Source organism: Pelodiscus sinensis, chromosome 19 (genome assembly GCF_049634645.1).
Source record: "Pelodiscus sinensis isolate JC-2024 chromosome 19, ASM4963464v1, whole genome shotgun sequence".
NCBI classification, from domain to species: domain Eukaryota; kingdom Metazoa; phylum Chordata; order Testudines; family Trionychidae; genus Pelodiscus; species Pelodiscus sinensis.
The window spans coordinates 26,436,151-26,463,111 of record NC_134729.1 but is presented as its reverse complement, the minus strand read 5'-3'; the positions used below and the strand labels follow the sequence as shown (position 1 = coordinate 26,463,111).

General features: G+C 59.3%; 1 protein-coding gene across 5 annotated transcripts in view; it reads left to right on the top strand.

Annotated features, from left to right (window-relative positions):
* ADAMTS10 (ADAM metallopeptidase with thrombospondin type 1 motif 10) overlaps window positions 1-26,961 on the top strand; it is a 118,032-nt gene that overhangs the window by 77,056 nt on the left and 14,015 nt on the right. For 4 of the 5 annotated variants that reach the window (XR_012896730.1, XM_075903177.1, XM_075903175.1 and 1 more), the window contains exons 12-17: window positions 83-190; window positions 2,519-2,664; window positions 2,836-2,899; window positions 8,539-8,641; window positions 24,480-24,613; window positions 26,250-26,373. Coding sequence is in view for 4 of the 5 variants with exons in the window: in XM_075903177.1 (XP_075759292.1) it covers window positions 83-190; window positions 2,519-2,664; window positions 2,836-2,899; window positions 8,539-8,641; window positions 24,480-24,613; window positions 26,250-26,373 (679 nt within the window). In the remaining variant the exon portion in view is untranslated. The remainder of the gene's footprint in view (window positions 1-82; window positions 191-2,518; window positions 2,665-2,835; window positions 2,900-8,538; window positions 8,642-24,479; window positions 24,614-26,249; window positions 26,374-26,961) is intronic. The other variant, XM_075903178.1, reaches the window with a different exon arrangement.

Below are 26,961 nucleotides of genomic sequence, written 5' to 3'. Positions count from 1 at the left end.
CCAACGTGCTGCTGCCGCGCACAAGTGATTCCTAATCTTGGCTCTGCTTGTTCCCCCCTCCCTCCCCCGTCTCTCTTTTCAGGAAGTCTGCAGTGAGTTATGGTGTTTGAGCAAAAGCAACCGCTGCATTACCAACAGCATCCCTGCCGCAGAGGGGACCATCTGCCAAACCAATACCATTGAAAAGGGGGTAAGGAAGCCGAGCGAGGTGCAGTGAGCGGGCCCAGCAGTTTTCCAGTGATTAGCACGATGGTTGTTTGCTTTGGGCAGTGAGTTAAAAGCACGTGTCCAGCCCCGCCTCCTGCCGTGCGTAGCGGGGAGACCCGGAGAGTCAGGCTGCAGTCCAGCAAGGAGCACCATTGAATTTCTGCTCCTCTTAGGATCCAGCGAGAGACTGTGTAAGCCCCCTCTCCAGAAGCCCCTAACACAAGGCAGCTCCAGGTCGGCCCTGCGGTGTAATGCACAGACGCGGGCGCTGTTCCCACCTCTGGCCTGCTGGGTGACTTTGGGCCCTGTTGCGTCTCTGTGCCTCAGTTTCCCCTTCTGTGAAGGGAGAGTAATGGGTTGGGAAGCACTTTGAAATCTCCAGGTGAAACGTGCGAGAGAAAGCGCCGTGTTACTAACCAAGCCCCTGGTAGGTTTGTGCTTGTGTTTTGCCACGACTCTTTATTTGGAAAGCTGAGCTGTGATTTGGCAGCTTCCGCCCCCCTTTTGAGCGTGCTCAGATATTTCTCGGCCCATATTTGAGGGAGGATCTGTGACGTTCTTCACACTGCATTGGCTAGCTGCATGCCACCCAATCAGGGGAGAGATTCAACACCACGTGGCTACCCAACTCCGCATGAATTTCAGAGCTTGACCGCTGAGGGCCTAATTCTCCCCAGCCCCGGAGCTCACGCAGCCACTTCCACCTGGGGAGCCGGGACGTGAAACCGTGGAAGCGGCTGTTAGTGACCCCTGTGCCCTGTGCGCAATGTGCATGGGGGACGTGCAGGCCCTGAACGTCACCATGCAGGGGTCAGGAGTTTTTCCAAGAGGGGGGGATTTCTTGCAAAGAAATCCAAGAATAACTTTGAATCCTGAATGGGTTTGGGAGGGCCAGGCTGAAAAAGCGGCCACATGCGGCAGCCGTGTTCTTCCTTGTGAATGTTCCTCCCAGTCCAGCTAGGAGCCAGATTGAAATGTGGGGTTTAATTCTGAACGGACGAGGTTTGAAACCGAACTACCGTTGGGAATCGAGACGTCAGACCGAACTGTTTCCAACCTCTCAGAACAAAACTTCCAGTCTCAATTATTGGGCAACTTAACCAGACCAATGGTTCCCAAAGTGGGGCCCTGGGCCTTGGGGGGGGAGGCCTGTCATGGGTTTTGTGGGGGTCCATCCAGGAGCACTGGAAGCTCGTTAGAAGTGGGGGGGCACCAGATCCCAACGCGTCCCCTGCTCAGGCTCTTCCCCAAAGCCCTGTCCTCACGTCACCTCTTCCCCTGAGGCCCCACCAACCACTCCCCCGAGACTCACCCGTAAGGCAGGAAACTCACAGCTCCCCACCCCGCACCCCCTTTCCGGTGCCCCCGAGTCGTCCCTTGAGCTAGGGCTGGCACATGGAGGACGTGCGGTCCTGCACTCTTGCCACAAGAAGGACGCCGTTTGGAAAACAAAATGGCACCCTCCATGCTCAGGTCATGCCGACGGGGCGTTCGGCTGCAGCAGGAGATGAACGGGGTCTGGGTTATTCCACCAGGCGCCCAGGGGCTTTCTGGCAGAACAAAGTTTGGGAACCAGGGAATGAGAAAATAGCCTCTCAGCGTGACCTCCTGAGCCTCAGCCAGCAGCCCTTCTCCGCGCCGGGCCCCCTTGGAGCGAAGCAGGTGCCGTTGGAGAGTCTGGCTGGTTAAGGAGCCTCGCGCGCTTCGGGGCCCGTTTGGCTGCCCACACACAGACTGGCTTGAAGGAGGCTGGGGAGGCCTGCTCCCGGGGAGCTGGCCAGTGTTTCCAGGGCAGGGCTGGGAACCATGGAAACAAAACCATGGGGGCCCCTCTCTGAGCCACTTTGTGCCCTCACGGACCCCGGCACCAATGCCACCAGGGTCCATGCGGGACTGTGGCTGACGCCGTCTTTGCCCCGTACGGCCGGCCTGGCTCCTCCTCCCTTCATGGCTGCTGGGAGGAACAAACCAGCTGGCACGGGGAACGGAGACACGGCCACCGTCTGCCTCAGAGGCTGGGGGGCAGCAGTGGACCACGGCAGGAGGGTCGATCCAGGCCCCAATCCCTGCACTTTTGCCCCTCCCTTCCCTCCACTACACTCCGGAGATAAAGGAAGCGGGGAACCTCCTCCATTTCCAAAGGCTGACTGAATCCCGGAGCCTGCCTGCCGTGCACCGGGGCGGGGAACCCCACCACAAGCCGGCCTGGGCCCCGCCCTTCGTGTTACCCCCCGTGTGCCTCTGGCGTGGCTCCCGCCTGGCTGCCGGCTGGGCCTGCGCGCTCAGAGGCTGATGCTCCGTGTTTCCCCAGTGGTGCTACAAGAGGGAGTGTGTCCCCTTCGGCACGCGGCCCGAGGGCGTGGACGGCGCCTGGGGAGCCTGGTCCTCCTGGGGGGAGTGCAGCAGGACGTGCGGGGGCGGCGTCTCCTCATCCATCCGCCACTGCGACAGCCCGCGGTAGGTGACCCGCTCGCGCCGCTCCGGACGTGCCCTGGATTGCTGCCCTGCCCCCGCCCCCCCGTTTGCAATGGCGGGGGCGCCGCAGCCACGAGTCCGAGCGGCGCAGGGCGGCGCTGCCTCCCCAGCACGGGGCCGCTCGCTTAGGCCTCTCCCCTTCTCTGTTGCCAGGCCGACCATCGGCGGGAAGTACTGCCTGGGTGAGCGGAAACGCTACCGGTCGTGTAACACCGACGTAAGTAGCCAGAGGCTCTTGTGGGGCGGGCAGCGGGGCCGTCCCTTGGGGGCAGGGCCCTACATGGTGCCCTGTGCCCGATGGCAGTGGGGCCGTCCCTTGGGGGCAGGGGCCCTCCATGGTGCCCTGTGCCCGATGGCAGCGGGGCCGTCCCTTGGGGGCAGGGCCCTACATGGTGCCCTGTGCCCGATGGCAGCGGGGCCGTCCCTTGGGGCAGGGGCCCTACATGGTGCCCTGTGCCCGATGGCAGCGGGGCCGTCCCTTGGGGGCAGGGCCCTACATGGTGCCCTGTGCCCGATGGCAGCGGGGCCGTCCCTTGGGGGCAGGGCCCTACATGGTGCCCTGTGCCCGATGGCAGTGGGGCCGTCCCTTGGGGGCAGGGCCCTACATGGTGCCCTGTGCCCGATGGCAGTGGGGCCGTCCCTTGGGGGCAGGGGCCCTACATGGTGCCCTGTGCCCGATGGCAGCGGGGCCATCCCTTGGGGCAGGGGCCCTACATGGTGCCCTGTGCCCGATGGCAGCGGGGCCGTCCCTTGGGGCAGGGGCCCTACATGGTGCCCTGTGCCCGATGGCAGCGGGGCCGTCCCTTGGGGGCAGGGCCCTACATGGTGCCCTGTGCCCGATGGCAGTGGGGCCGTCCCTTGGGGGCAGGGCCCTACATGGTGCCCTGTGCCCGATGGCAGCGGGGCCATCCCTTGGGGGCAGGGCCCTACATGGTGCCCTGTGCCCGATGGCAGCGGGGCCGTCCCTTGGGGGCAGGGCCCTACATGGTGCCCTGTGCCCGATGGCAGTGGGGCCGTCCCTTGGGGGCAGGGCCCTACATGGTGCCCTGTGCCCGATGGCAGCGGGGCCGTCCCTTGGGGCAGGGGCCCTACATGGTGCCCTGTGCCCGATGGCAGTGGGGCCGTCCCTTGGGGCAGGGGCCCTACATGGTGCCCTGTGCCCGATGGCAGCGGGGCCGTCCCTTGGGGGCAGGGGCCCTACATGGTGCCCTGTGCCCGATGGCAGCGGGGCCGTCCCTTGGGGGCAGGGCCCTACATGGTGCCCTGTGCCCGATGGCAGTGGGGCCGTCCCTTGGGGGCAGGGCCCTACATGGTGCCCTGTGCCCGATGGCAGCGGGGCCGTCCCTTGGGGGCAGGGCCCTACATGGTGCCCTGTGCCCGATGGCAGCGGGGCCGTCCCTTGGGGGCTGGGCCCTACATGGTGCCCTGTGCCCGATGGCAGCGGGGCCGTCCCTTGGGGGCTGGGCCCTACATGGTGCCCTGTGCCTGATGGCAGCGGGGCCGTCCCTTGGGGGCAGGGGCCCTACATGGTGCCCTGTGCCCGATGGCAGCGGGGCCGTCCCTTGGGGGCTGGGCCCTACATGGTGTCCTGTGCCCGATGGCAGCGGGGGCGGCAGGTTTCCGGAGACGTGACTTTCTCATCTTCAGCAGCACGCCAACCAAATGGCTTTAAAGCAGATTTTACGCTCAGGTCCTGTCGACTAACCCAGTAAATTCAGAGACTGACCGTCTCGACCTGGCCCGCGAACGGCTCGTTCACAGGTTCAGAGTCTGCTCACAGCTCCTCTCTGGAGGAAGCAGAGGCACGGCCCAGGGGCAGGAAGAGGCGGGTGGGTGGACAGTAAGAGCCAGCGGTGCCCTACGTTTTCAGGTGCCGCCATAAAGCAGAGAAGTTTGTCCTTCTCTGCACGGCTCTGGGGATCCTGGGCACAGTTGTTTGGAAAATAAAATGCAAACGTCCAGGCTTCATTTCAGTCCTTGCTTCATGGCAGCTGTAGCTCCAGCGGGCACACCAGGGGAGGGGGGCATGTTCCCCAGCTGGAGCAGGTCCAGGTTCGTCTGCCCCTGCGCTCCCCAGCCGGAGTGAGGGATGCAGCAAACTGGGCGGTTTCCCCTGGCTCCCTGATGAAGAGGAACAGCCAGCAATGTCCCCATACGAATAGGGGAGGTGGAGCCTCAGCTCCTCTCTGCTCTTCCTAAAGGGTGGTTGGGGGCTGGGAGGCTTGGGGCTGGGCCAGTCCCAGCTGGGGGGGGGGGCACCTTCAGCCAACCCCTTTACCTGCCTGGTGATTCGGTCTTTTGTCTGTTTGGTTTTATGAGCAGCAAACCCTTTGAGGCCCGTCCCATGATCCTGGCACAGCCAAAGCCAGACCTGGCTTTAAGTTAGGAGAAGAGGAAGCCGCCTGCCGCACGTGGTGGTCCTGGCTCCTGCTGGTTAGGAGAAGTTCTCGGACAGACAGACAGATCCTCTCAGGGAGGGTATGTCTACACTACAAAGTTAGTTCGAACTAACGGACGTTAGTTCGAACTAACTTTAATAGGTGCTACACTAGCGCTCCGCTAGTTCGAATTTGAATCGAACTAGCGGAGCGCTTAGTTCGAACTAGGTAAACCTCATTTTACGAGGACTAACGCCTAGTTCGAACTAGCTAGTTCGAACTAAGGGCTGTGTAGACCTTTAGTTCGAACTAGTGGGAGGCTAGCCCTCCCCAGGTTTCCCTGGTGGCCACTCTGGCCAACACCAGGGAAACTCTATGCCCCCCTCCCGGCCCCAGACCCCTTAAAGGGGCACGGGCTGGCTACGGTGCCCGTGCCAGGTGCAAGCCTGCCAGCACCCAGCTAGCAGACCCTGCACCTGGCACGGCACAGAGCCACCCACCCGATGCCCCCAAGCCCACCCCCTCTTGCCGGGACCAGGCTGGCGGCTCCCGGGAGCTTGCCCTGGACCGCAAGAGGCGGGCACCTTCCTGGGCTAGTGCGGACATCGTGGACCTCGTCCACGATCTCCGCACTAGGCACAGGAAAGTGGCCGTCTAGGGCAGGAGAGCTGCCAGCCTGGCCACCCAGGACCAGGTGTGCATGAAAATCAAGGGGGTCCACTGAAACCCCCGACACTGAGCCCTGAGCTTACAATGGCCGTACTGGGTCAGACCAAAGGTCCATCTAGCCCAGTAGCCTGTCTGCCAACAGCGGCCAACCCTAGGGACCCTGGAGGGGATGGACCGAAGACAATGACCAAGCCATTTGTCTCGTGCCATCCCTCTCCAGCCTTCCACAAACTTTGGGCAGGGACACCACTCCTACCCTCTGGCTAATACCACTCCATGGACCCAACCTCCATCACTTTATCTCACTTCCCTTTAAACTCTGTTCTAGTTGTAGCCTTCACAGCCTCCTGCAGCAAGGAGTTCCACAGGTTAACTATTTGCTTTGTCAAGAACAACAACTTTCTCTTACTAGTTTCAAGCCTGCTACCCATTCCTTTCCTTTGGTGTCCTCTAGTCCTTCTTTATGGGAACTCAGGAAGAACTTTTCTGAATGCACCCTCTCCACCCAACCCCTGCTTTTAGAGACCTCTATCCTGTCCCCCCTCCGTCTCCTCTTTTCTAAGCTGAACAGTCCCAGTCTCTGTAGCCTTTCTTCATCTGGGACCTGTTCCCAACCCCTGATCATGTTAGTTGCCCTCCCCTCTCCCAGCCTTTCTCTTCCCCTCTCCCACCTCCTTTTCCCAGTCTCCCCCAGTTTTTTTTCAATAAAGACAGAGTCAATGTTGGAAGAAACGTTATCTTTATTTTGTACATCAATAAGAAGGGGGGCTAAGGAAGGGTAAGTGGAAGGAGGTGAGGGAGGAATGGGGTACGAGCCCCCGATGGGGAGGACTGGGCTGGCTCTGCGGGCTTCTGGGGGTGGAAGCTCTCCTGCAGCCCCCCAATTACTCCCTCTCCCCAGATGGCAGCCTGCGGCAAGTGCAACCGGGCTGATGGCCGAGTGGTGTGATGTGCCCAGTGTGGGCACTCAGGGCACTCCAAGCCAGAACTTCTTTGCAAGCGGGGCACCCCTTAGAACTGTGTGTCCGGGGTGGGGGTCGGGACCCTTTAAGCGCAGCCCTCGGCTAGCCTGAGACAGCATCTCCATGCTCTAAGTCCTCCTTTTATGCCCTGCCGGCACTGCTTCCGGCCATCCTTAAGCCCTGTTCAGAGTCCACTCAATGTGGACTTGCTAGTTCGAACTAGCAAAACGCTAGTTCGAACTAGTTTTTAGTTCTAGATGCGTTAGTTCGAACTAGCTTAGTTCGAATTAACTAATTCGAACTAAGTTAGTTCGAACTAGCGCTGTAGTGTAGACATACCCATATAGAGTAGAGAATAGAAATGAGAAAAGAGCAATTTTTCGGTAACTGCTGAGACACTTTGGTGTCTCTCTCTGATTTTGTGCACAAGGAGTTTGAAAGCGAGGTGCATCTTCGGGGTACACAAGACAAGTCAGGCTCCTGAAAGGGGCACAGCAGTCTGGAAAGGCAGAGCGCCGCTGGCGTCCACGATTCGGGGATTTCGTTGCTGCCAGGTCTCCGGTCACAGCCTGAGCAATTCTCCGGCTCTGTGATGTTTCTGTGCATGTGCAGGCTGCTAGTAAAGCTAGTGGCAGGCGTCCAGTGGTTTGCTAACCTTTCCCAAAGCAAGCCTCTGAGTGCGCCCTCCCCCCGCACAGTAAAGCGCAGGTTTCTATTTTTAACATTCCTCTCGCTGCTAAAACGATGGCCCTGTTGCGTGGGGGGAGTTTGCCGTTCCTCACCACCTTGAAATGAAGACTATTGCTGGAGCTGTCGTCATAGCCAGACCAGGGTTCTTTTCATGGGAACTGTTTAAAACAGCCATGAAACTTTGGCACGGCAGGCTTAGTGCTACTGGGCCATCCTCACGTCTGTGCTGCTGCTGGTGGCAGCGCTGCCTTCTGAGCAGGGCAGCTTGCTCCCTGCGTAGCCTGGCAATCCCCAGTTTGGGAGCCCCCGAGAGCCCGCAGGTGGCTCTGCACCGGGCCCGCAAAGGAACGGCACGCAGTCCCATCCAGACACCTGCTGGCTGGGAATGCGCCAGGCTTGGAGAGAAGACGCCTGTCCCATGCGATAGCTCTGTGCGCTTGTCTAGGGGCACCTCCGATGTGGGCTATCGGCTTCCCTTTGACCTGCAACTATTGGCCGTTTCTGACAGGTAGGGCTGTTACAAAACGTCTAGTGGTGCAAACGTGTAACCATGGACATTCTTAGTGGTTACACGTTTACACACGGGCGGCAAGCGAGAGCTGGTGCTCATGGAGAGCCAGCTTTTCAGGTGGCTCCCTGCACGCACCGGCTCCCACTTCTCCCCGCCCCCGCTGATAGAGAGGCAGTGAGGGGAGGCAGGTGACTCCCCATGAGCACCCGCTCCCACCTCCCCACCTTGCTGCTTGTGATACAGAGGCAGCAAGGGGGGCGTGTAAGCATTAGGGTTAACCGCTGAGCCCAGGCTTATCAGTTAATTGTGCACACGCCAGGGCCATACCAAGGGTGGGGCAAGCGCACTCGCCTCGGGCGCATCAGAAATCGGGGCGCAAAGATGCAATAAGTAAAAAGTGCAGCAGGTGCTAACCTAAGGGGGGGGGGGGGGCGCATCATTCCTATTTTGCCCCAGGAGCAAAAATGCCCAGTGACGGCACTGGTGCACGCTGACAGCGCTGGTGCACGCTGACGGCACTGGTGCACGCTGACAGCGCTGGTGCACGCTGACGGCGCTGGTGCACGCTGACGGCGCTGGTGCATGCTGACGGCGCTGGTGCACGCTGCACGCGGCCCTCGGTCTCAGTGGCCTCTCTGCCCCACAGGACTGCCCCCCTGGGTCCCATGACTTCCGCGAGCTGCAGTGCGCCGAGTTCGACAACATCCCCTTCCGCGGGAAGTACTACACCTGGAAGACGTACCGAGGAGGTGAGTGAGTGCCGGGACCTGGGCGCTTCCGCTCCTCTGCCGGCGCCGGCCGCGCATGGCTGGAACAGAGCCTTGTTCAGAGGAGGATCCCGCCTCTCCCGCTGGGATTTGCACATTTGTGAAAGGGCAAAATTCTACCAGCAAACCCAATTGTGGCCCAAAGAGCTTAAGTGGCCCCTAGTCCCTGCTCTGTGACACAAAGAAACCCTTTTGATCCGCCTTTCCACGTGTCCCCCATTCCCGGGGCATCCCAGGGCCTCGGTAAAAGCGGCACCTGCGGTTAGAGTGACTCTTGCATGACAAATGGAAACACGTCACTCATTGACTATTATTCTCCTCCAGTCGCTGAGCGCATGACACCTCCTACCTGCTCCCTCGGTCGTGTTACTCTGCCTTTGACATTCCTAGCTGTGCAGACAAAAATCCATCCGCAGAGGAACAGTTTAGTTTATTTCTGATTGTTCCTTAATCTCTGGGCGGTATAAATAAGAAGAGCAGAGACACAAAAACAGGAGTTGTTGTAGCAACGGAAAACTTTTAGTTCACGGCTCAGCCTCTGCCTATGGCCAACACTTGATGGTGGAGAAACAAAAGGTGAAATATCTCCCATCATTAGGACATAATTGTCTTTTGTTTGTTTGGTGGCTAAACCAAAAAAATTCAAGAGGCGGAGTGTGTTTGAGTCAGCGTTTCTTTCCAGAGGGAAAAACCAGAAAAACTGCGTTTTGGGTCAAATGAAAAAACAAACGATTCCATGTATGTGGGGCATTGCCCTCTGGGGAGCGTCTTAGATAAATTTAGCTTCATTTCTAAAACAGATGTTTCCAAATGAATAATTGAACCATTTTCGTAAATATTGAAATGTTTTGACTTCAGAATTCTCCTCCCTTTTCCCCAGACGCAATTGCTTGTTGATTTCGACCCAAATCCTTGGACAGTTAAGTTGACCCGAAGTTGTAATTTTCAGCAAATAAACTATTCGCTGAAAAATGTTTGCTCAGCTCTGCCCACAGTGCAGCTAACCTCATACTCCCGCATAGATTCCTCCGGTCAGTGCCTGGGATTTCACACTGTGTCCAGGCACTTAGAGAAGGGAGCAAAGCCCACCCCGCAAGCAAGCTAGTGGGTTGCTCTTCTCTTCCGTCCCTTCTACCAGGCCTTGTGGAAGGGACTGGCGGGAAGGGAGGTGGTCGGGGGAGCTCTCTGTGGCAGAAACCTCTGGATAATGAGAGAGAACAGTGCGTCTCCTTCATGTACTTAATGAACTTGCCTGGGGAACTCCTCTGCAGCTGTGTAAATAAGCTGCTTTCCCTGTGGGGGCCTTGCATCAGGAGCAAAGTGCTGAGGCTGCAGGCGATGGCTCCGTAGACGTGCAGCCAATCGGTGAAGCAGCCCCAGACACAGACCCCGATGGATTCCACAGTGGGACGTGGAGTTGGAGCACTTGCTCAGGCCTCTCGCTCCGTTCCAGCCCAGACCCCTGCGTCCCCAGCCACCTCTGACCCCGCTTCCCTCTGTGACCGCGAGCAAGGTGCTGCCTCTCCCCTGGCTTCGGTTCCCCCTCTGAGAAATGGCTTGATAAAACTGAGAGAGGAGGTATCTGGGCCTCTAGCTATCATCTCTGGAAAATCATGGGAGACAGGAGAGATTCCAGAGGACTGGAAAAGGGCAAATCTAGTGCCCATCTATAAAAAGGGAAATAAGAACAACCCACGAAACTACAGACCAGTCAGTTTAACTTCTGTGCCAGGGAAGATAATGGAACAAGTAATTAAGGAAATCGTCTGTAAACACTTGGAAAGTGGCAAGGTGTGACGGCGCGTTGGGGGTTCCCCGTCTCCTGCACCCCGAAATGGCACAAACAGACTGCACCAGCCAGTGGAATTGAGGGTGGTTTATTGCTCCTCCAGCACAGCGCAGCACAGATGTAATCTGGTTACAGGAACTGGGGCTAAGAGGCCTCAGTGCCCCCCCTTTGAGATAGGGGAGTCCCAGCCCCCTCCCCAGCTCCTTATTCCCTGCCTTCCAGCCAGGAACTAACTAACCCTCCACCAGCCCTGCCCCCCAGCCAGGGCAGCATTCCACCTTCCTTTGTTCCTCTCCATGGGGGGTGTCTGGCCACTGGTTCAACAAGTTTGGCATTACCTTGGCCTAGTGAGGCTTTCCCTGCTGGGTCTTGCTCCAGACAGCAGGGGTCACCACAGCCCAGCAAGTACCCCCACTACGTCACACAAGGCGATAGGGAACAGCCAGCAGGGATTTGTAAAGAATAAATCATGTCAAACCAATCTGATAGTTTTCTTTAATAGGATAACGAGCCTTGTGGCTAAGGGAGAAGCAGTGGATGTGGTATACCTAGACTTTAGTAAGGCGTTTGATACGGTCTCACATGATATTCTTATCAATAAACTAGGGAAATACAACTCAGATGGGGCTACTATAAGGTGGGTGCATAACTGGCTAGATAACCGCACTCAGAGAGTAGTTATTAATGGTTCTCAATCCTGCTGGAAAGGTATAACAAGTGGGGTTCTGCAGGGGTCTGTTTTGGGACCAGCTCTGTTCAATATCTTGATCAACGATTTAGATATTGGTATACAAAGGACGCTTATTAAGTTTGCAGATGATACCAAGCTGGGAGGGGTTGCGACTAATCTGCAGGATAGGGTCGTAATTCAAAATGACCTGGACAAATTGGAGAAATGGTCTGAGGTAAATAGGATGAAGTTTAATAAAGACAAATGTAAAGTGCTCCACTTAGGAAGGCACATCAGTTTCACACATACAGAATGGGAAGCGACTGTCCGAGAAGGAGTACGGCAGAAAGGGATCTAGGGGTTATAGTGACCCACAAGTTAAATATGAGTCAGCAGTGTGATGCTGTTGCAAAGAAAGCAAACCTGATTCTGGGCTGCATTAACAGGTGTGTTGTGCGCAAGACACGAGAAGTCATTCTTCTGCTCTACTCTGCGCTGGTTAGGCCTCAGTTGGAGTCTTGGGTCCAGTTCTGGGCACCGCATTGCAAGAAAGATGTGGAGAAATTGGAGAGGGTACAGAGAAGAGCAACAAGAATGGTTAAAGGTCTAGAGAACATGACCTATGAGGGAAGGCTGAAGGAATTGGGTTTGTTTAGTTTAGAAAAGAGAGGATTGAGGGGGGACATGATAGCAGGGTGTCATAAGGAGGAGGGAGAAAACTTTTTCATCTTGGCCTCTGAGGATAGGACAAGAAGCAATGGGCTTAAACTGCAGCAAGGGAAGTTTAGGTTGGACATTAGGAACAAGTTCCTAACTGTCAGGGTGGTCAAACACTGGAATAAATTGCCCAGGGAGGTTGTGGAATCCCCATCTCTGGAGATATTTAAGAGCAGGTTAGATAAATGTCTGTCAGGGATGGTCTAGACAGTATTTGGTCCTGCCATGAGGGCAGGGGACTGGACTCGATGACTCTCGAGGTCCCTTCCAGCCCTAGTATTCTAGGATTCTCTGAAAGCGCGTCGTTCTCTGCGAGGCGGTGAGACCCGCACGCCACAGGCTGCCACGCGCCGGGCAGCTCGCTCTCTTGGAAACCAGCTTGCTTGGGCCCTCAGCAGATCCCCGAGGACAGTCCTTCGCTCTCCTGCACCCTGGTCATGCACAGACCAGAGAGCTTGTTGCAAAGATGAGTCTGTATCATTAGCTCCACGCAGGGATGGACCCAAAGCCTAGCCCGGCGCGCCTGCCCCTGGCTAGAGCTGGCCAAGCGATCCCATGGCCTCAGAAGAGGTAGGAGTGCAGGGCACGTTGCGACAGTACCCGTCTCGTCTACAGTGACCGAGAGCATGTTGAACGGTGACTGCTGTCAGGATGACTAGAGAACACTCCCCGTCGCCAAGGTGCAAGAAAGGGAAACTGAGGCACTGGGTGGCATGTGCTGGCTGGGCCCCAGATGAAGGCCCCAGAGTTCAGTGGTGCGAACCGCTCCGTCATAGCTGGTTTGTGCATGGGAATGTCAGTGGCTGGTTTGAGGTGACCGCAGAATCCTAGAACCCCAGAGCGGCAGAGACCTCAGGAGTCACCGAGTCCAGCCCCCGGCCCAAGGCAGGACCAGCCCAACTCAATCAGCCCAGCCAGGGCTGGGTCAAGCCGGGACTTAAACACCTCTAGGGATGGAGATTCCCCCCCTCCCTAGGGAACCCAGCCCAGGGCTTCCCGCCCGCCTAGGGAAATCATTTTTCCTAATATCCAACCGAGACCTCCCCGCCTCTACGTGCTATCTGCCCCCACTGAGAACAGCCTCTCTCCATCCTTTTTGGAACCCCCTTCAGGGAGTTGCAGGCGGCTCTCAAATCCCCCCTCCCTCTTCCCTCCTGCAGACAAAATAAGCCCAAACCCCTCAGCCTCTCCTCATAGGTCATGAGCGCCAGCCCCTGAATCATTTTCATTGCCCTCCGCTGGACTTTCTCCAATTTGTCCACATCCTTTCTCTCTGGCTCAGGCCCCCTCTCTCTCCCAGGCACTGTGGGGCCCTGCCGGGCGCTGGCAGCCCTAGGCGATGAACTCGCCCTCAAGTCTGCTCCCTTTGGAGAGATCCTGGAATCTCTCGTAAGCTCCCATAGAGCTCTCAGCTCCTTCTGCTGGTGCCACCTTGGGACAGAGTGTCTGGCAGCTGCTGCCTCACTGCAGGGAAATCTGGTGCCCACCCAGCGCCCCGGCTCTGTACTCCCCCTTCCCCTCAGAAAGGCTCCGGTCTGAGGTAGCCGGCTTGTGCCAGCTCCCCAGGCAAGGCGCTGAGTTGCCACCAGGGCCACATTATGACTTTCGTGGGCCCTAGGCACTTTTGCTTTTGTGGCCCCCTTTCTCCATAAAAAAAAATAAAAATTATTTGTGATATAACTTTAAATACCTCAACATTTTTTTCCTGTTTTAGGCAAAATTCGATAGATTTCCGTGAGCCCTAAAAGTTTCATTTTTTTCTGATGTGAGAAAAAAATTAAAACATTTTCTTCGACCTTAAAAGTTCTTTTTTTTCTTCTGATTTTAAAAGAAATTAAAACATTTTCATGGGCCCTAGGCCCTGTGCCTGCTGTGCCTAATGGCTAAGTCGGCTCTGGTGCCACCTCTCCGCCAACATGGCTGCCATTGCGTGAGGCAAGGAGGCAGCCTCCGGCCTGGTCAGGATCCCGTGTAGGACCAACCCGGCAGGCCCAAGAGCTGCCTTTATTACCCCCTGTCCGCTGCAGGCGGGGAGCTGAGGTTTAAAGGCTCATCCCTGTGGTTGAGCTGGGGGAGGGAGCCGGCTCCCGGGGAGGGAAGGCGCCGTCGGCTGAAAGCCTGGCGCCAGCGGCCGGGTCGCTGGTGAGGGAGCCGGGTTCTGCACGGGGCCAGGACGGCGTGTTTTCCTGGCCGTGATTTATGATGGTCCCGGAGCCCAGACCCCGGGAGGGCAGGATGCACAGTCCCAGGGAGAAGCGCTGAGTGTAACAGTCAGCAGATCCCTCTTGGAATGCACCCTTCCTTGTTTGTTTGCTTTGCTTTCTGCGCTTCCTTGCTCGTTTTGCTCTTGGCCAATGTCAGAGCCAAGGGAGCGGGAGCAGCTCCCAGGGTGGGGGTGGGGAACCCAGGCCTGCCGAAAACAGGAGCGATTGCTCACTGTAAGCTGCAATGCACTTTCCGTATTTCGGGGGGGGGGGGGTACAAAACGGGTCCTCGGCAGCAAAGCACTGTGGGAAATGCAGCCCACAAAGCCCTCCGATCAGCCAGACCAGGCCAAAGCCAAAGACCTCGTGTCCCTTCGGTCTGATGGGTGCCCAGCTGCCCATTCGCCCTGTGGGGGGATCCTGCCCTGGCTCTGCGTGGCCAACCCAAGCCGTTCCCTCCATTGGAGATGCAGGGCCGAAATCCCCTCGCCCCTTGCCCTGCCAGCGTAACGGAGTCCAAAGGAGGCGCAGGGCGGGCGGATATCCCCTGAGCCCTTTCCGCTCGCGTGGGCCTGTAAGGTGGTGTGCTCAGGGGCACAGGGCTGTTTCCTGGGGCTTGGAAAGGCCCCCACCTCGCTCTGACGTAATACACAGGACTCAGCCCAGTGGATCTTTAGTCCTGGCCAGGATGCAGGACACGGGGGAGTCCGGCTTGACTCTGAGCCCAGTTGCATTTGTACTGTTGATAGCAGGGCCGCATTATGACTTGCGTGGGCCCCTTCCTCCATAAAAAAAAATATTAAAAATTATTTTTGGTAAAACTTTAAATACTTCAACATTTTTTTTTCTGTTTTAGGCAAAATTTAATAGATTTTCGTGGGCCCTAAAAGTTTTATTTTTTTCTGATGTGAGAAAAAAATGAAAACATTTTCTTTGACCCTAAAAGTTCATTTTTTTTCTTCTGATTTTAAAAGAAATTAAAACATTTCCGTGGGCCCCTAAAAGTATCATGGGCCCTAGGCACTGCGCCTACTGTGCCTAATGGATAAGTCGGCCCCGGTTGGTAGGTACAACCAAGCAACCCGTCCCCTAACGTTTAAGGCCAGAATAACAGATCTGACCCCCAGTGTAACACAAGCCATTCCCCGTGCCCCCAAGCCTTAGTTAAACGAAGCCATTTCAGTGCTAAAGTGGCAGGCATGGCTTCCCATTGGGAACGATTCCCCCTCGCTCCCCCTTCCTGCCCCACGCTGATGGCCGCAATCCCACACTGGGCAGGCCAAGCGTGCCGCGGTCTTTCGGAGAGCTTCCCCTGACCTTGCAGCATGACCTGCGCCTGCCCCTGCTTTCAGGAGTAAGCCGACCACAGCAAAATGTCATGACTGGTGAAATCCCCACACCAGCAACTTCAGGTGATCCAGCCAGACAGAGGCAAGTGCCAGAAAATATCCCGGTGGTGTAATACCGGGACATGCCTTCTGCCGGGACGAGCCCCGTCCAAACCCCCTCCGACGTGGGGAGAATTCAGAACTGGGCTGGATCGCTGCTGTTCCGTAATGTGTCTCTGAAATGTGCAAGCCGGTTCGCTTCCCTGCAGCTGCCAGCCAGGCCCCTTGGAGCAACCCTTTGGTCTCTGTTCTCCATTCACAAAGGCCCCTCAGGATGGACTGGGCTGACTCCTCCCCACTCTCCCTTCCTTCCTGCGTGGCCTGGACGCCCTGCTGGGCTCACACGGCTCTTCCACAGCCGCAGGGCCAAGGAAAGAGAAACCGCCGCTCTGGAAACCTGGGCGAGCAGAACCGACACGCGACAGCCGCTGGGGTCCCCTGCCCACCTCCCCTGGTAGCACCTGAAAACCCACCTCTCCCAGTGAGATGGTGAGTGCAGGTCCAGCCGCCATCTGGGCAAGGAAGGCCCCCGGTGGGTTGGTCACGGCGCGGCACGGAACACAGAGATGGCAAAGTATCAATGTGCATTGTCGAGGGAGGATCTCCTGATGCTCTGCAAAGACAGAGAACGCCCCCAGTGTCCCTGCAAAGTGTGTCAGGGAGAGACCCGAGATACCTTAATCCTGCTGCGCAGCAAGAAAAGCAAATATGGCAGGCGACCAGATTGGCTTTCTGGGGACATCCTTGGTGAGCTTAAACACAAAAAGGAAGCTGACAAGCAGTGGAAACTTGGACAGATGACGAGGGAGGAGTATAAATATATTGCTCGAGAATGCAGGGGAGTTATCAGGAAGGCGAAAGCGCAATTGGAATGGCAGCTGGCAAGGGATGTGATGTGTAACAAGAAACAAAATGCAGGACAATGTAGCACTTTAAAGACTAACAAGATGGTTTATTAGATGATGAGCTTTCGTGGGCCAGACCCACTTCCTCAGATCAAATAAACTCTACCACTATGTAACAAGAAAGGTTTCTACAGGCATGTTAGAGGGTGATCAGGGAGGGGGTGGGGCCCTTACTGGATGAAGGAGGTACCCTAGTGACAGAAGATGTGGGAAAAGCTGAAGTTCTCAAGGCTTTCTTTGCCTCTGTCTTCACGGACAAGGACAGTTCCCAGACTACTGCACTAGGCAACGCAGTATGGAATGAAGATGGACAGCCCTCGGTGGGGAAAGAACAAGTTAGGAACTATTTAGAAAAGCTAAACGTACACAAACCCATGGGCCCGGATTTAGTGCATCCGAGGGTACTGAGGGGGTTGGTAAATGTCATTGTGGAGCCTTTGGCCATTAGCTTTGAGAACTCGTGGAGATCGGGAGAGATCCCGGGTGACTGGAAAAAGGCAAATGTCGGGCCCCTCTTTAAAAAAGGGAAGAAGGACGATCCAGGGAACTACAGACCAGTCAGCCTTACCTCAGTCCCCGGAAAAATCATGGAAGGGATCCTCAAGGATTCCATTCTGAAGCACTTGGAAGAGGGGACAGTGATCAGGAATAGTCAACATGGATTCACAAAGGGCAAGTCCTGCCTGACCAACCTGATTGGCTTCTATGACGAGGTAACTGGCTCTGTGGTCATGGGGAAGTCAGTGGATGTGATAGACCTTGACTTTAGCAAGGCTTTTGACACGGTCTCCCACAATATTCTTGCCAGCAAGTTAAGGGAGTGTGGATTGGATAAATGGACGGTAAGATGGAGAGAAAGCTGGCTAGACTGTCGGGCCCATTGGGTAGTGATCAACATCTCGATGTCAGGATGGTGATCGGTTTCTAGCAGGGTGCCCCAAGGATCAGTTCTAGGAACGGTTTTGTTCAATGTCTTTATTAATGACCTGGCTGAGGGGATGGATTGCACCCCCAGCAAGTTCGCAGATGACACTAAGCTAGGGGGAGAGGTACATACACTGGAGGGCAGGAAGAGGGTCCAGAATGACCTACACACATTAGAGCCGTGGTCCCCAGCGCTGGATGAGGGGGCAGTCCAGAGGCACACAGCTAATGCCAATAGCAGGGAGGCTGCGGGGAGCGGCCTCTTTTCTGGCTTAGGAAGGAGCCGAGTGCCTTTGCTTCCAGGCCGGGTTGTTTATTTCTCTTGGAGGCTGTGCAGGGAAACCGGCCGGTGCTGCCACCCGTCTGCAGGAGCACGGCCGCCTGGCCATGAGCTTCCCTGGACAAACCCGGCTTGGAAAGCCTGCGCCGAGCCGTGTGTGTAGGGGCTGATCCAGAGCTCGCTGGAGTCAGGGGAAGAGCTCCCAGGGGGAGCTTCTGAGGTCTCTTCCAGCTCTATGGGTCTATGATTCTATGTTCTTGGTGGCTTCCAGTTCAAGCAGGGCGCCAGGTGCGGCATGAACACCAGGCACGGGTCTCCCCCTACCCAGGCAATCCGGAGCAGGACGCTGACTTGCCCACAACAGGTAGCAGCTGAGCCCGGAATCGCATCCTGCTCTCTGGGCTCCCACTTCGCTGCCTTTGTCTACAGGACAAACCTCCTGGGGGTGAGAAACCGTAAAGGGCAGCGACTGGTCCTGCAGCGCCTCACGCACTAACCACGCGGAGGCGAGGGAGGGGGCCGCGCCCACAAGAGCTCCTGACGCCATCAGCTCTCAGGCGCTGCAGGACTCGTCGCCGTGTTTAACGTTTCTTCAGGCACCGACGAACACGACACCCGCGCTGAGATTCTTAGGAGGCGGCACCACTTGACACTAGCTGGTCCAAACAGTCGGGGAAAGGGCTTAGACACCCACTGTAGGGGCTTCTGTCCCACAGTACCCCGGATAGCCCACCCCGGGAAGCAGGCCTGTCAGCTCTCCCATGCAGCCCAGGCTGGCTCGCTTCCTCCTCCTGGGGAACAGGCTGTTCGTTAGCCCAGCGCCCGGCAGATCACAAGGAACAGCTTCCAGCTTTCCTTTCCCATCAGATAAAGAAACCAGCCATGCACGTGTAGCAGGCCGGGGGCTGGGCTGCAATTTCAGTCACCCGGGGCTGCCTGCTGGCTGGACTCCCCTTGCACGTAGCCAAGCCAAGATGCGACACAGGATGCTGGTGAACCCCAAGGGTGCTTACCCGACTGACCTGCCAGGAACCAGGCTGCGCTGTTCCCATGGGGCTCGCTCTCCCTTTGCCGATTTCACTTGGAAAGAAGGTCGGATTGGAAAGGATTTAAGCAAAAGAAAAAAGCCACCGGCCTGGCCTGCAATGGGGCGAAGGCCAGGAGAAACCGCAGAGCCTCCCCCCACACCAGACTCATACCTGCCGGCTTTCCCCCTCCTCCCCGAATTCTTAGACTCTGCACCGGGCTACGGGCGCTGCACAAAGCAGGGCACATGGCGCCACAGGAGAGACACGGTCCCCCTGCCACCAGTCCCTGACCCCCGGTTTGCCTCCGCTGCAGTATGTTTGTCGTGCCCGGGTCCCAGGGTGACGCTCTTCGGCGCCCACGAGGATCATGCTGCAGGCCAGCTACTGCTGAGGGCGGCTGCGGCTCCGCATTGCTGGGCCGGCACAGCCACGCGGAGAGAGCAGTAAGGAAAGAGCAAGAGTTGCCGTGGCTGCTGACGTGAGGGAGGCAGGGGAAGGGAGGAAAGGAAGCAAGACCATGTCCTTCCGGAGACCTGGGCCGGGGGAGGGCGTCGGCATCTGGTCTCCCTTCTCCCCCGGGGAGACGAGGGAGGCGGGGAGGGGGCTGCCCACCTGGTAAAAAGGCACATTTGAAAGCACCGAAGTGAAAGCAGCGCGTCTCCAGCGGGTTCTCGGCTCCGTGCCACCCCCGCTCCGGGGGGGGGGGGGAGAAACGAAAGGCTCCCTTCAAGACAGCGGCTCCAACAGGAAAGCGAGCGGCTGTGCCGGGCTGCCTTTGTGTCTGTCACTGGGGGGAATGACACCTCTGAAAATACGCACCTGACACACGACAGCCGGGCAATTGGCCTGCTCGGACAAGGGACGCGCTCTCGCTGTCTCTGCACGCGCCCAGCAGCGCCGGGTTCCACCTAAGAGGCATCGTTCTGCAGACCTGTGACTTGGGCAGAAGTGGTGGGAGGAGTCAGGGGTGGGTCATGGAGGGGGAAGAGGTTCCAGCCAAGGCGCGGCTGCAAGAGTCAGACCAGGGTCTCAAAGCCAGTAAAGCCGGTCAAAGGTGCCCTTGTGATCGTGGCCGGTGCAGGCAGCACCGAGCCCTCGGCCTAGCCCAAATCACTGGCCCCTTGGGAGAAGCTCCCTGATGGTCGCAGGAGGCAGACGGGCCTTGCACTCTGATGACAGTCGCAGAAGAAGCTCTTGACACAGGCGCTGTGGGAGAGCTAAACCAGCAGCGGGGGTCCAGCTGTCTCAAGGGCGTTTGAATGTTCACGTCCCAAGTTCAAACCCACCCAAGGCCTGTCCCAGCTGCTGGCACCTCGGTGGCCTCCATGAAATAAGCAAGTGACCTCGGTGGCGTGCCCAGGGGATGGGGGGTCTGCGTGGCAGGATCTGTCCCCGCCCCGGAGAATTCAGACAGGAAGCTGAGGCTTGGAAGGGGTGTGGAATCTCTCCCCTCTAAGAGGAGAGAGGCACAGTGGGGTGTATGGCTGCTGCCCATGTCCCGGCCTGGCGTTTGACTGTAGCACGGTCCGTCCAGGGTAGAGGGGAGGCCCAAACAAGGAGTTTCGGTAGGCAATAGTCCTTGGCTCTCAGAGTTGGGCATGATGCCGCCAGGGTTCCCTGTAAGCTGAGCGCTTGGGCAGCCCCCCGGGAGAAAATGCCGCCCAGCTGATTAGCAGAGCACCTACAGCCACCCACCACTGACATCATGTACTGCTGCGGGTGGTGCCCACCCACACACGCCTCAGTGCACATGTGACGACGCGTCGGGGTTTTCCCATCTCCTGCACCCCGAAATGGCATGAACAGACTTCACCAGCCAGTAGAATGGAGGTTGTTTATTGTTCCTCCAGCACAGCGCAGCACAGATGTAATCTGGTTACAGGAACTGGGGCTAAGAGGCCTCAGTGCCCCCCTTGAGATAGGGGAGTCCCAGCCCCCTTCCCCAGCTCCTTCTTCCCTGCCTTCTAGCCAGGAACTAACTCCCCCTCTTCCAGCCCTGCCCCCAGCCAGGGCAGCATTCCACCTCCCTTTGTTTCTCCCCATGGAGGGCCGCAGGTCAGACAGGTTTTTGAGTCACCTTTGCATAATGAGGTTTTCCCTGCTGGGTCTTGCTCCGGACAGCAGAGGTCACCACAGCCCAGCAAGTACCCCCACTACGTCACAGTTCTCCCCCCTCCGAAGGATGTATTTCTTCCCTGTCCAGGTCGCTCTGTTGAAGGGCCCCACAATATCCATCGCCACCTTCTGGAAAGGCTCCTCTATGATGGGCAGGGGTCTCAACGCAGCTTTCCTCCTGTCTTGGCCCTTCCCCACTCGTTGGCAGGAGTCGCAGGACCGGCAGTACCGCTGCACAGCTGCAAACATAGAAGTTAGAAGGCCAGTAGAAGTTTTGGAGCAGCCTCAGCCGCGTGCGCCGGATCCCCTGGTGTCCCGAGAACGGGATGTCATGGGCCAGGTGTAGCAGCTTGCGGCGATACCTTTGGGGAACCACCAGCTGCTGCTGGAGCCCCCACTTGCCTACCGTCCCGGGGGGAAGCCATTCCCGGTACAGAAATCCCCTCTCCCACCGGAACTTCTCCTGGCAATCTCCTCCTAGGGGTTGAGCTGCACCCAGGTCAGCCTGGTCCCTCAGGGCCTGCAGGGAGGGATCCGCTCGCACCTCCGCCTGGAATTCAGCGGCTGGGGCTGGGCCAGGGCCATGGTTCCCCCCACTGCCTAGGTCCAACTCTAGGTCTGCTGGGATGGGGCTCTGGGCCCCCTGTTGGGGAACCTCCTCGAGTTCCGGGCCGCCAGCCCCTCGCTTGCTCTGGCTACGGGTGGTGACCAGCGTCCTATGGGGTCCATCTGGCCACTCCTCTAGGTCACTCCCCATTAGCACGTCGGTGGGCAAGTGCGGGTGCACCCCCACTTCCTTGGGGCCCTCCTTGGCCTCCCATTTCAGATGCACCCTGGCTACGGGTACCTTAAAGGGGGTGCTCCCTATGCCCCTCAGTGTCAGCTGAGTGTCGGGTAGCATACGGTCTGGGCCCACTATGTCGGGTCGGGCCAGCGTCACCTCCGCCCCTGTGTCCCAGAAACCCGTCACCTTCCTGCCATCCACCTCCAAGGGTACGAGGTAGTCCCTCCGTAGGGGCCGCCCCGCCCCCACCCGGTGCACGGATAAATCTGTCTCCCGAGGGTCAGACCTCCCAGGGGAGGTGCACTGAGCATCCTTCCCCCCTCCCCGAGCGGAGGTTTGCCGGCCAGCCCCTGCCTCTGGGGCAGCCTGCCCTTCCTCCCGCCCCAGCCAGTTAACCCTGGAAAGTCCCAGGTCATGGGACCTGTTCTTGCGCCTGGTGCATTGAGCCCTCTTGTGGCCTCGTTGCCCACAGCGATGGCAAATTAGGTTCTGTGGGCCCGTTTGGGTTGGCTCTACCCGGGCCCTGGCTGGTTTTCTGGGGTATCGATGACTGGTCCTGGTCCCTGGGGCTCGCCTCAGAGGTGTCTCTCTCAGTTGCTCAGCCAAGAACCGGTCTCTGCGCGATTCTCTTTCTCTCCGGGACTCCTGTTCACACCCGGACCGGCTCTCCGTGAACTCATCTGCCAGTCTCCCGGCCTCCTGGGGGTTCTCTGGTCTCCGGTCCTTGAGCCACAGCCTCAGTTTGGGTGGGCATGCTTCATAGAGCTGCTCCATCATGACCAGCTTGAGCAGCTCCTCTGCGGTCTGGGCTCCGACTCCAGACACCCACTTGCGGCAGTATTGCGCCAGGCGGGAGGCCAGGTCCACATAGGTCTCCCGTGGCCCTTTCTGTACCCCCCGGAACTTCTTCCTGTACATCTCGGGGGTCAGCCCGAACTTGTGCAGCAGGGCCTCCTTGACTCAGTTGTAATCCCCTGGCTGTAGGTCCTCCAGCTGACTGAGCACTCCGGCCGCCTCCTGGTTCAGTGCGGGGACGAGCTCCTGTAGCCAGTCAGCTGGGGGTACCCGTTGCAGTCCACAGGCCCTCTCAAAGGAGCTGAGGAACCCGTCTATGTCACCCACGTCCTTCAATTGGGCCACCGTGAGTCTCTCCAAGCGCCTGGCAGCCCCGGGACCCTGGGGCCCATCCGCACTTGGCGCAGCCGGGGCCCTGCCGGTTCTCCGCTCTGCCATGGCCAGCTCATGCTGTCGCTGCCTCTCTCGATCTTGGCGCTCCTTCTCTCGGTCCTGGCGGTCCCTCTCTCGGTCTTGGCGCTCCTTCTCTCGGTCCAGTACTTCCAATTCCTTCATCCGCAGCTGGATCTCCAGCCGCCGCAGCTCCGCTGGGCTGGTCCCTGCCCTAGATGGGCTATGGCTTGCAGGCCTCCTGGGAGAAGCTGTCTCATCTCTCCATTGGGTTTCAGCGCTCCTCCCCCTCTCTGAGCCTGACACACTCTCAAGGGGGGTCTGGCTGCTTCCCCTGGGGACAAGATCCTGGCCCTGTGGCCGGTCATTCTCTTCTAGCTGGGTAATCAGCTGGGCCTTGGTTGCTTTCCGCACAGGCAAGCCCCTCTCTCTGCACACCCCCACCAGCTCTGCCTTCAAGAGTCGGGCGTAGGCCATCTGCCCGCTGGTCCCCTCTGTGCAGACTCACCAGTCTAGTGCTGCAGCGCCCCACGATTCCCCGGAACCGCTTCACTCTGCCTCCAGCACGCCTGGCTTCAGGGCTCTTGCTTCTACGGCGCCTTGTCGCTTGCCGCTGGGAGCTTCATCCATGGGGTGCAGTGGATCCCACTTCTGACACCAGTGTGACGACGCGTCGGGGTTTTCCCATCTCCTGCACCCCGAAATGGCACAAACAGACTTCACCAGCCAGTAGAATGGAGGTTGTTTATTGTTCCTCCAGCACAGCGCAGCACAGATGTAATCTGGTTACAGGAACTGGGGCTAAGAGGCCTCAGTGCCCCCCTTGAGATAGGGGAGTCCCAGCCCCCTTCCCCAGCTCCTTCTTCCCTGCCTTCTAGCCAGGAACTAACTCCCCCTCTTCCAGCCCTGCCCCCAGCCAGGGCAGCATTCCACCTTCCTTTGTTTCTCCCCATGGGGGGCCGCAGGTCAGACAGGTTTTTGAGTCACCTTTGCATAATGAGGTTTTCCCTGCTGGGTCTTGCTCCGGACAGCAGAGGTCACCACAGCCCAGCAAGTACCCCCACTACATCACAGCACACAACAAAATGTATTCCACACATGAATGGAAAAATTAGAGGGAACACTGAAAGCAACCCTCTTCACCGATGGCCCGGCCCAGTCGTCCTGCTTTGCCGGGAGCCAGCTGAGCTCCCCTCTAACGTCCCCCCAGATGATGCCCTCTTCCTTCTCCATCTGCTTTTACTGAACTCTCAGGCGCCCAGATGCAGCTGGGCCATCTCTTCCCTCCCTCTGCCCCTTTGATGTGCAGTAACAAGCCAGGCGGGTCTGAGCTCCACAAACGGCCTCTAAGCCCCACGGCCCACGAGAGGAGCTGCCGCGTTTTGTCCCTAGCAGGTGTGTCCCCTGCCCAGGTGCCTACGTACCGTTGACCCCCCCTTGGGACACTGCAGTGCTGAATGGGCACTTCAAGCTCTGGGGTCGTCACATAACCCAGACCAGCATCCTAGCTCCGTGTCCCACCAGCTGAGCGAGGCCCCTGGCCCAGCCACGCCTGGTTCTGCCGGTCCGGATGGGGCTTGGGGCAATGCCGAGGGGCTGCTCTTGGGGCAGGGAGGAGGGGAGGGGCGAGTCTGTTCCCCGGCAGCGTGAGCCCAGAGGAAGGCCAGGGGGCTGCGTCGGTCTGTGGCTGCTCCTGCGTGTCTGCCTGGACATCTCCGACGCCCCACGGGGTAGCTGGTGAGCGGGCCTGAACCCTTGGCCATGCAGTGAGGGGAAGCTCCGTCACTCCTGCCCCTCCCAGCCCTTCCTCTCGCCTCCTTTTCTCTGGCAGGGGGCGTGAAATCCTGTTCTCTCAACTGCCTGGCCGAGGGCTTCAACTTCTACACGGAGCGGGCAGCTGCCGTGGTGGACGGGACGCCCTGCCGACAGGACTCCCACGACATCTGTGTCAACGGGGAGTGCAAGGTACCTGGCGCAGCGGGGGGTGCTGGGATGGGGTGAGGGGCTCCCCTGCAGGCACTCAGGACGCCCCCCCCGTCCGGTCACAGGGCTGCTCCTCTCCTGCGCCTGGGCTGTGGGTGGGGAGTGCGGAGCCAGCTACTCTGCCCCGTACCCAATTTCGCTGCTGACTCTGACCTAGAGTCTCTTGTGCCTCCATTTCCCCATCTGCGGCGTGTGGGCCCCAGCCCTGAGGGACCCCGCCTGGGCAGGCACTAGGAGTCTGGGGCCCTGAGGCGTCCTTTCCGCCAGAGGCCAGTGGGCGGCCGCCACGGCGGTGTGGCCCCGAGGAGGAGGAGATGAGCAAAGCCCTCAGAGCTCCGGGGAAGGTGTGAGGGGGCCGATGGCCCTGCCCCGGGTCTGAGAGAGGCGGGGGAGCTGGAGGCAGGCCCGCCCCGGCGTCGACTGTGCATGGGGGGGTCTGACAGGAATCACCCGTCGCACGGGCTGCTAATTGCAAGCACATGGCGCCTCCCTTTGAAGATGTCACCCTCTGGGCTCCTCCTCTGGGCAGCTGCACGCTCTGCCTGCCGCAGTGGGCATTCGGAGCCGGGGCCCGGAGCCACGCTGGCCTGGGCCCATGCCCGTGGTGGGAGGACCAAGGCCCACAGAGGGAGTCACGCTGGCCTGGGCCCATGCCCGTGGTGGAAGGACCAAGGCCCACAGAGGGAGTCACGCCGGCCTGGGCCCGTGCCCGTGGTGGGAGGGCCAAGGCCCACAGAGGGAGCCACGCCGGTCTGGGCCCATGCCCGTGGTGGGAGGGCCAAGGCCCACAGAGGGAGCCACGCCGGTCTGGGCCCATGCCCGTGGTGGGAGGGCCAAGGCCCACAGAGGGAGCCACGCCGGCCTGGGCCCGTGCCCGTGGTGGGAGGACCAAGGCCCACAGAGGGAGCCACGCCGGCCTGGGCCCATGCCCGTGGTGGGAGGGCCAAGGCCCACAGAGGGAGCCACGCCGGCCTGGGCCCATGCCCGTGGTGGGAGGGCCAAGGCCCACAGAGGGAGCCACGCCGGCCTGGATGGAGGCAGCAAGGAGGATGGAGCCTCTTCTCATGCACTTCCCAGCCAGCTGCGGCAGAGCCAAGCCCTCCAGAACCCTGGGCCAGTGTGACACGGGGGGCGTCTCCACCTGAGCCATGGAGCCAGCCAGGGACCCGCGTTAGCCATAGAGATCTGGGGCCTTTCCTTGGGGCTGTGCAATCCCGGCAGCCGAGGGGGGGCAGCAGCAGGCCCCCTGCACCCGCCTGCAGCAGGGCTGGTCCGGGGACTCTGGACTTGTACCCAAATGGCCTGGAGACAGAGCTCCCGAACCGCCATGTGCTAGAGCTGCGGGCCCCCCCCCCCCCCCCCCCCCCGGCCCCCCATGCAGGCCGACGGGGAGCGGCAGATTTCGTCCTGGGGCTCCGTATTCACGTCCCTTTCTCTGGAAAGCCACGGGGGAGGGAGCCATGCTAGGCCTCGTGGGGTGAGGGGCGGGAGTGAAATGGAAGCGCAGGGGACGTCTGCGCACCCCCCCACCCGGGGGGGCAGCCCAGAGGTCAGGCCGGATGGAGGCCAGCGCCCCCTGCGGACAGATAACCCCCCTCCGCCCGCTCTCTCCCGCCAGCACGTGGGCTGTGACCGCGTCCTGGGCTCGGACTTGAAGGAGGACAAGTGCCGCGTGTGCGGGGGGGACGGGAGCGCCTGCGAGACCATCGAAGGCATCTTCAACCAGTCCCTGCCCGAGGGGGGTAAGGCACATCTGGCCCCGTGGGGCACGGCTCGGCTCCCCCCCCCCCCCCCCACCGTGCCTTCTGGTTCAGAGCCTTGATCTTGGGCGATGGGGGGTCAGTACGCCCGGGGGCTCCCTGAGGTGGGGGGGGTCGGTACGCCCGGGGGCTCCCTGAGGTGGGGGGGGTCGGTACACCCGGGGGCTCCCTGAGGTGGGGGGTCGGTACACCCGGGGGCTCCCTGAGGTGGGGGGTCGGTACACCCGTGGGCTCTCTGAGGTGGGGGATCGGTACGCCCGGGGGCTCCCTGAGGTGGGGGATCGGTACGCCCGGGGGCTCCCTGAGGTGGGGGGTCGGTACGCCCGTGGGCTCTCTGAGGTGGGGAGTTGGTACACCCATGGGCTCCCTGAGATGGGGGGGTCGGTACACCCGTGGTGGGGGGTTGGTACACCCGTGTGCTCTCTGAGGTGGGGAGTCGGTACACCCATGGGCTCCCTGAGATGGGGGGGGTCAGTACACCCGTGGTGGGGGGTTGGTACACCCGTGTGCTCTCTGAGGTGAGGGGTTGGTACACCCATGGGCTTCCTGAGGTGTGGGGGTCGGTACACC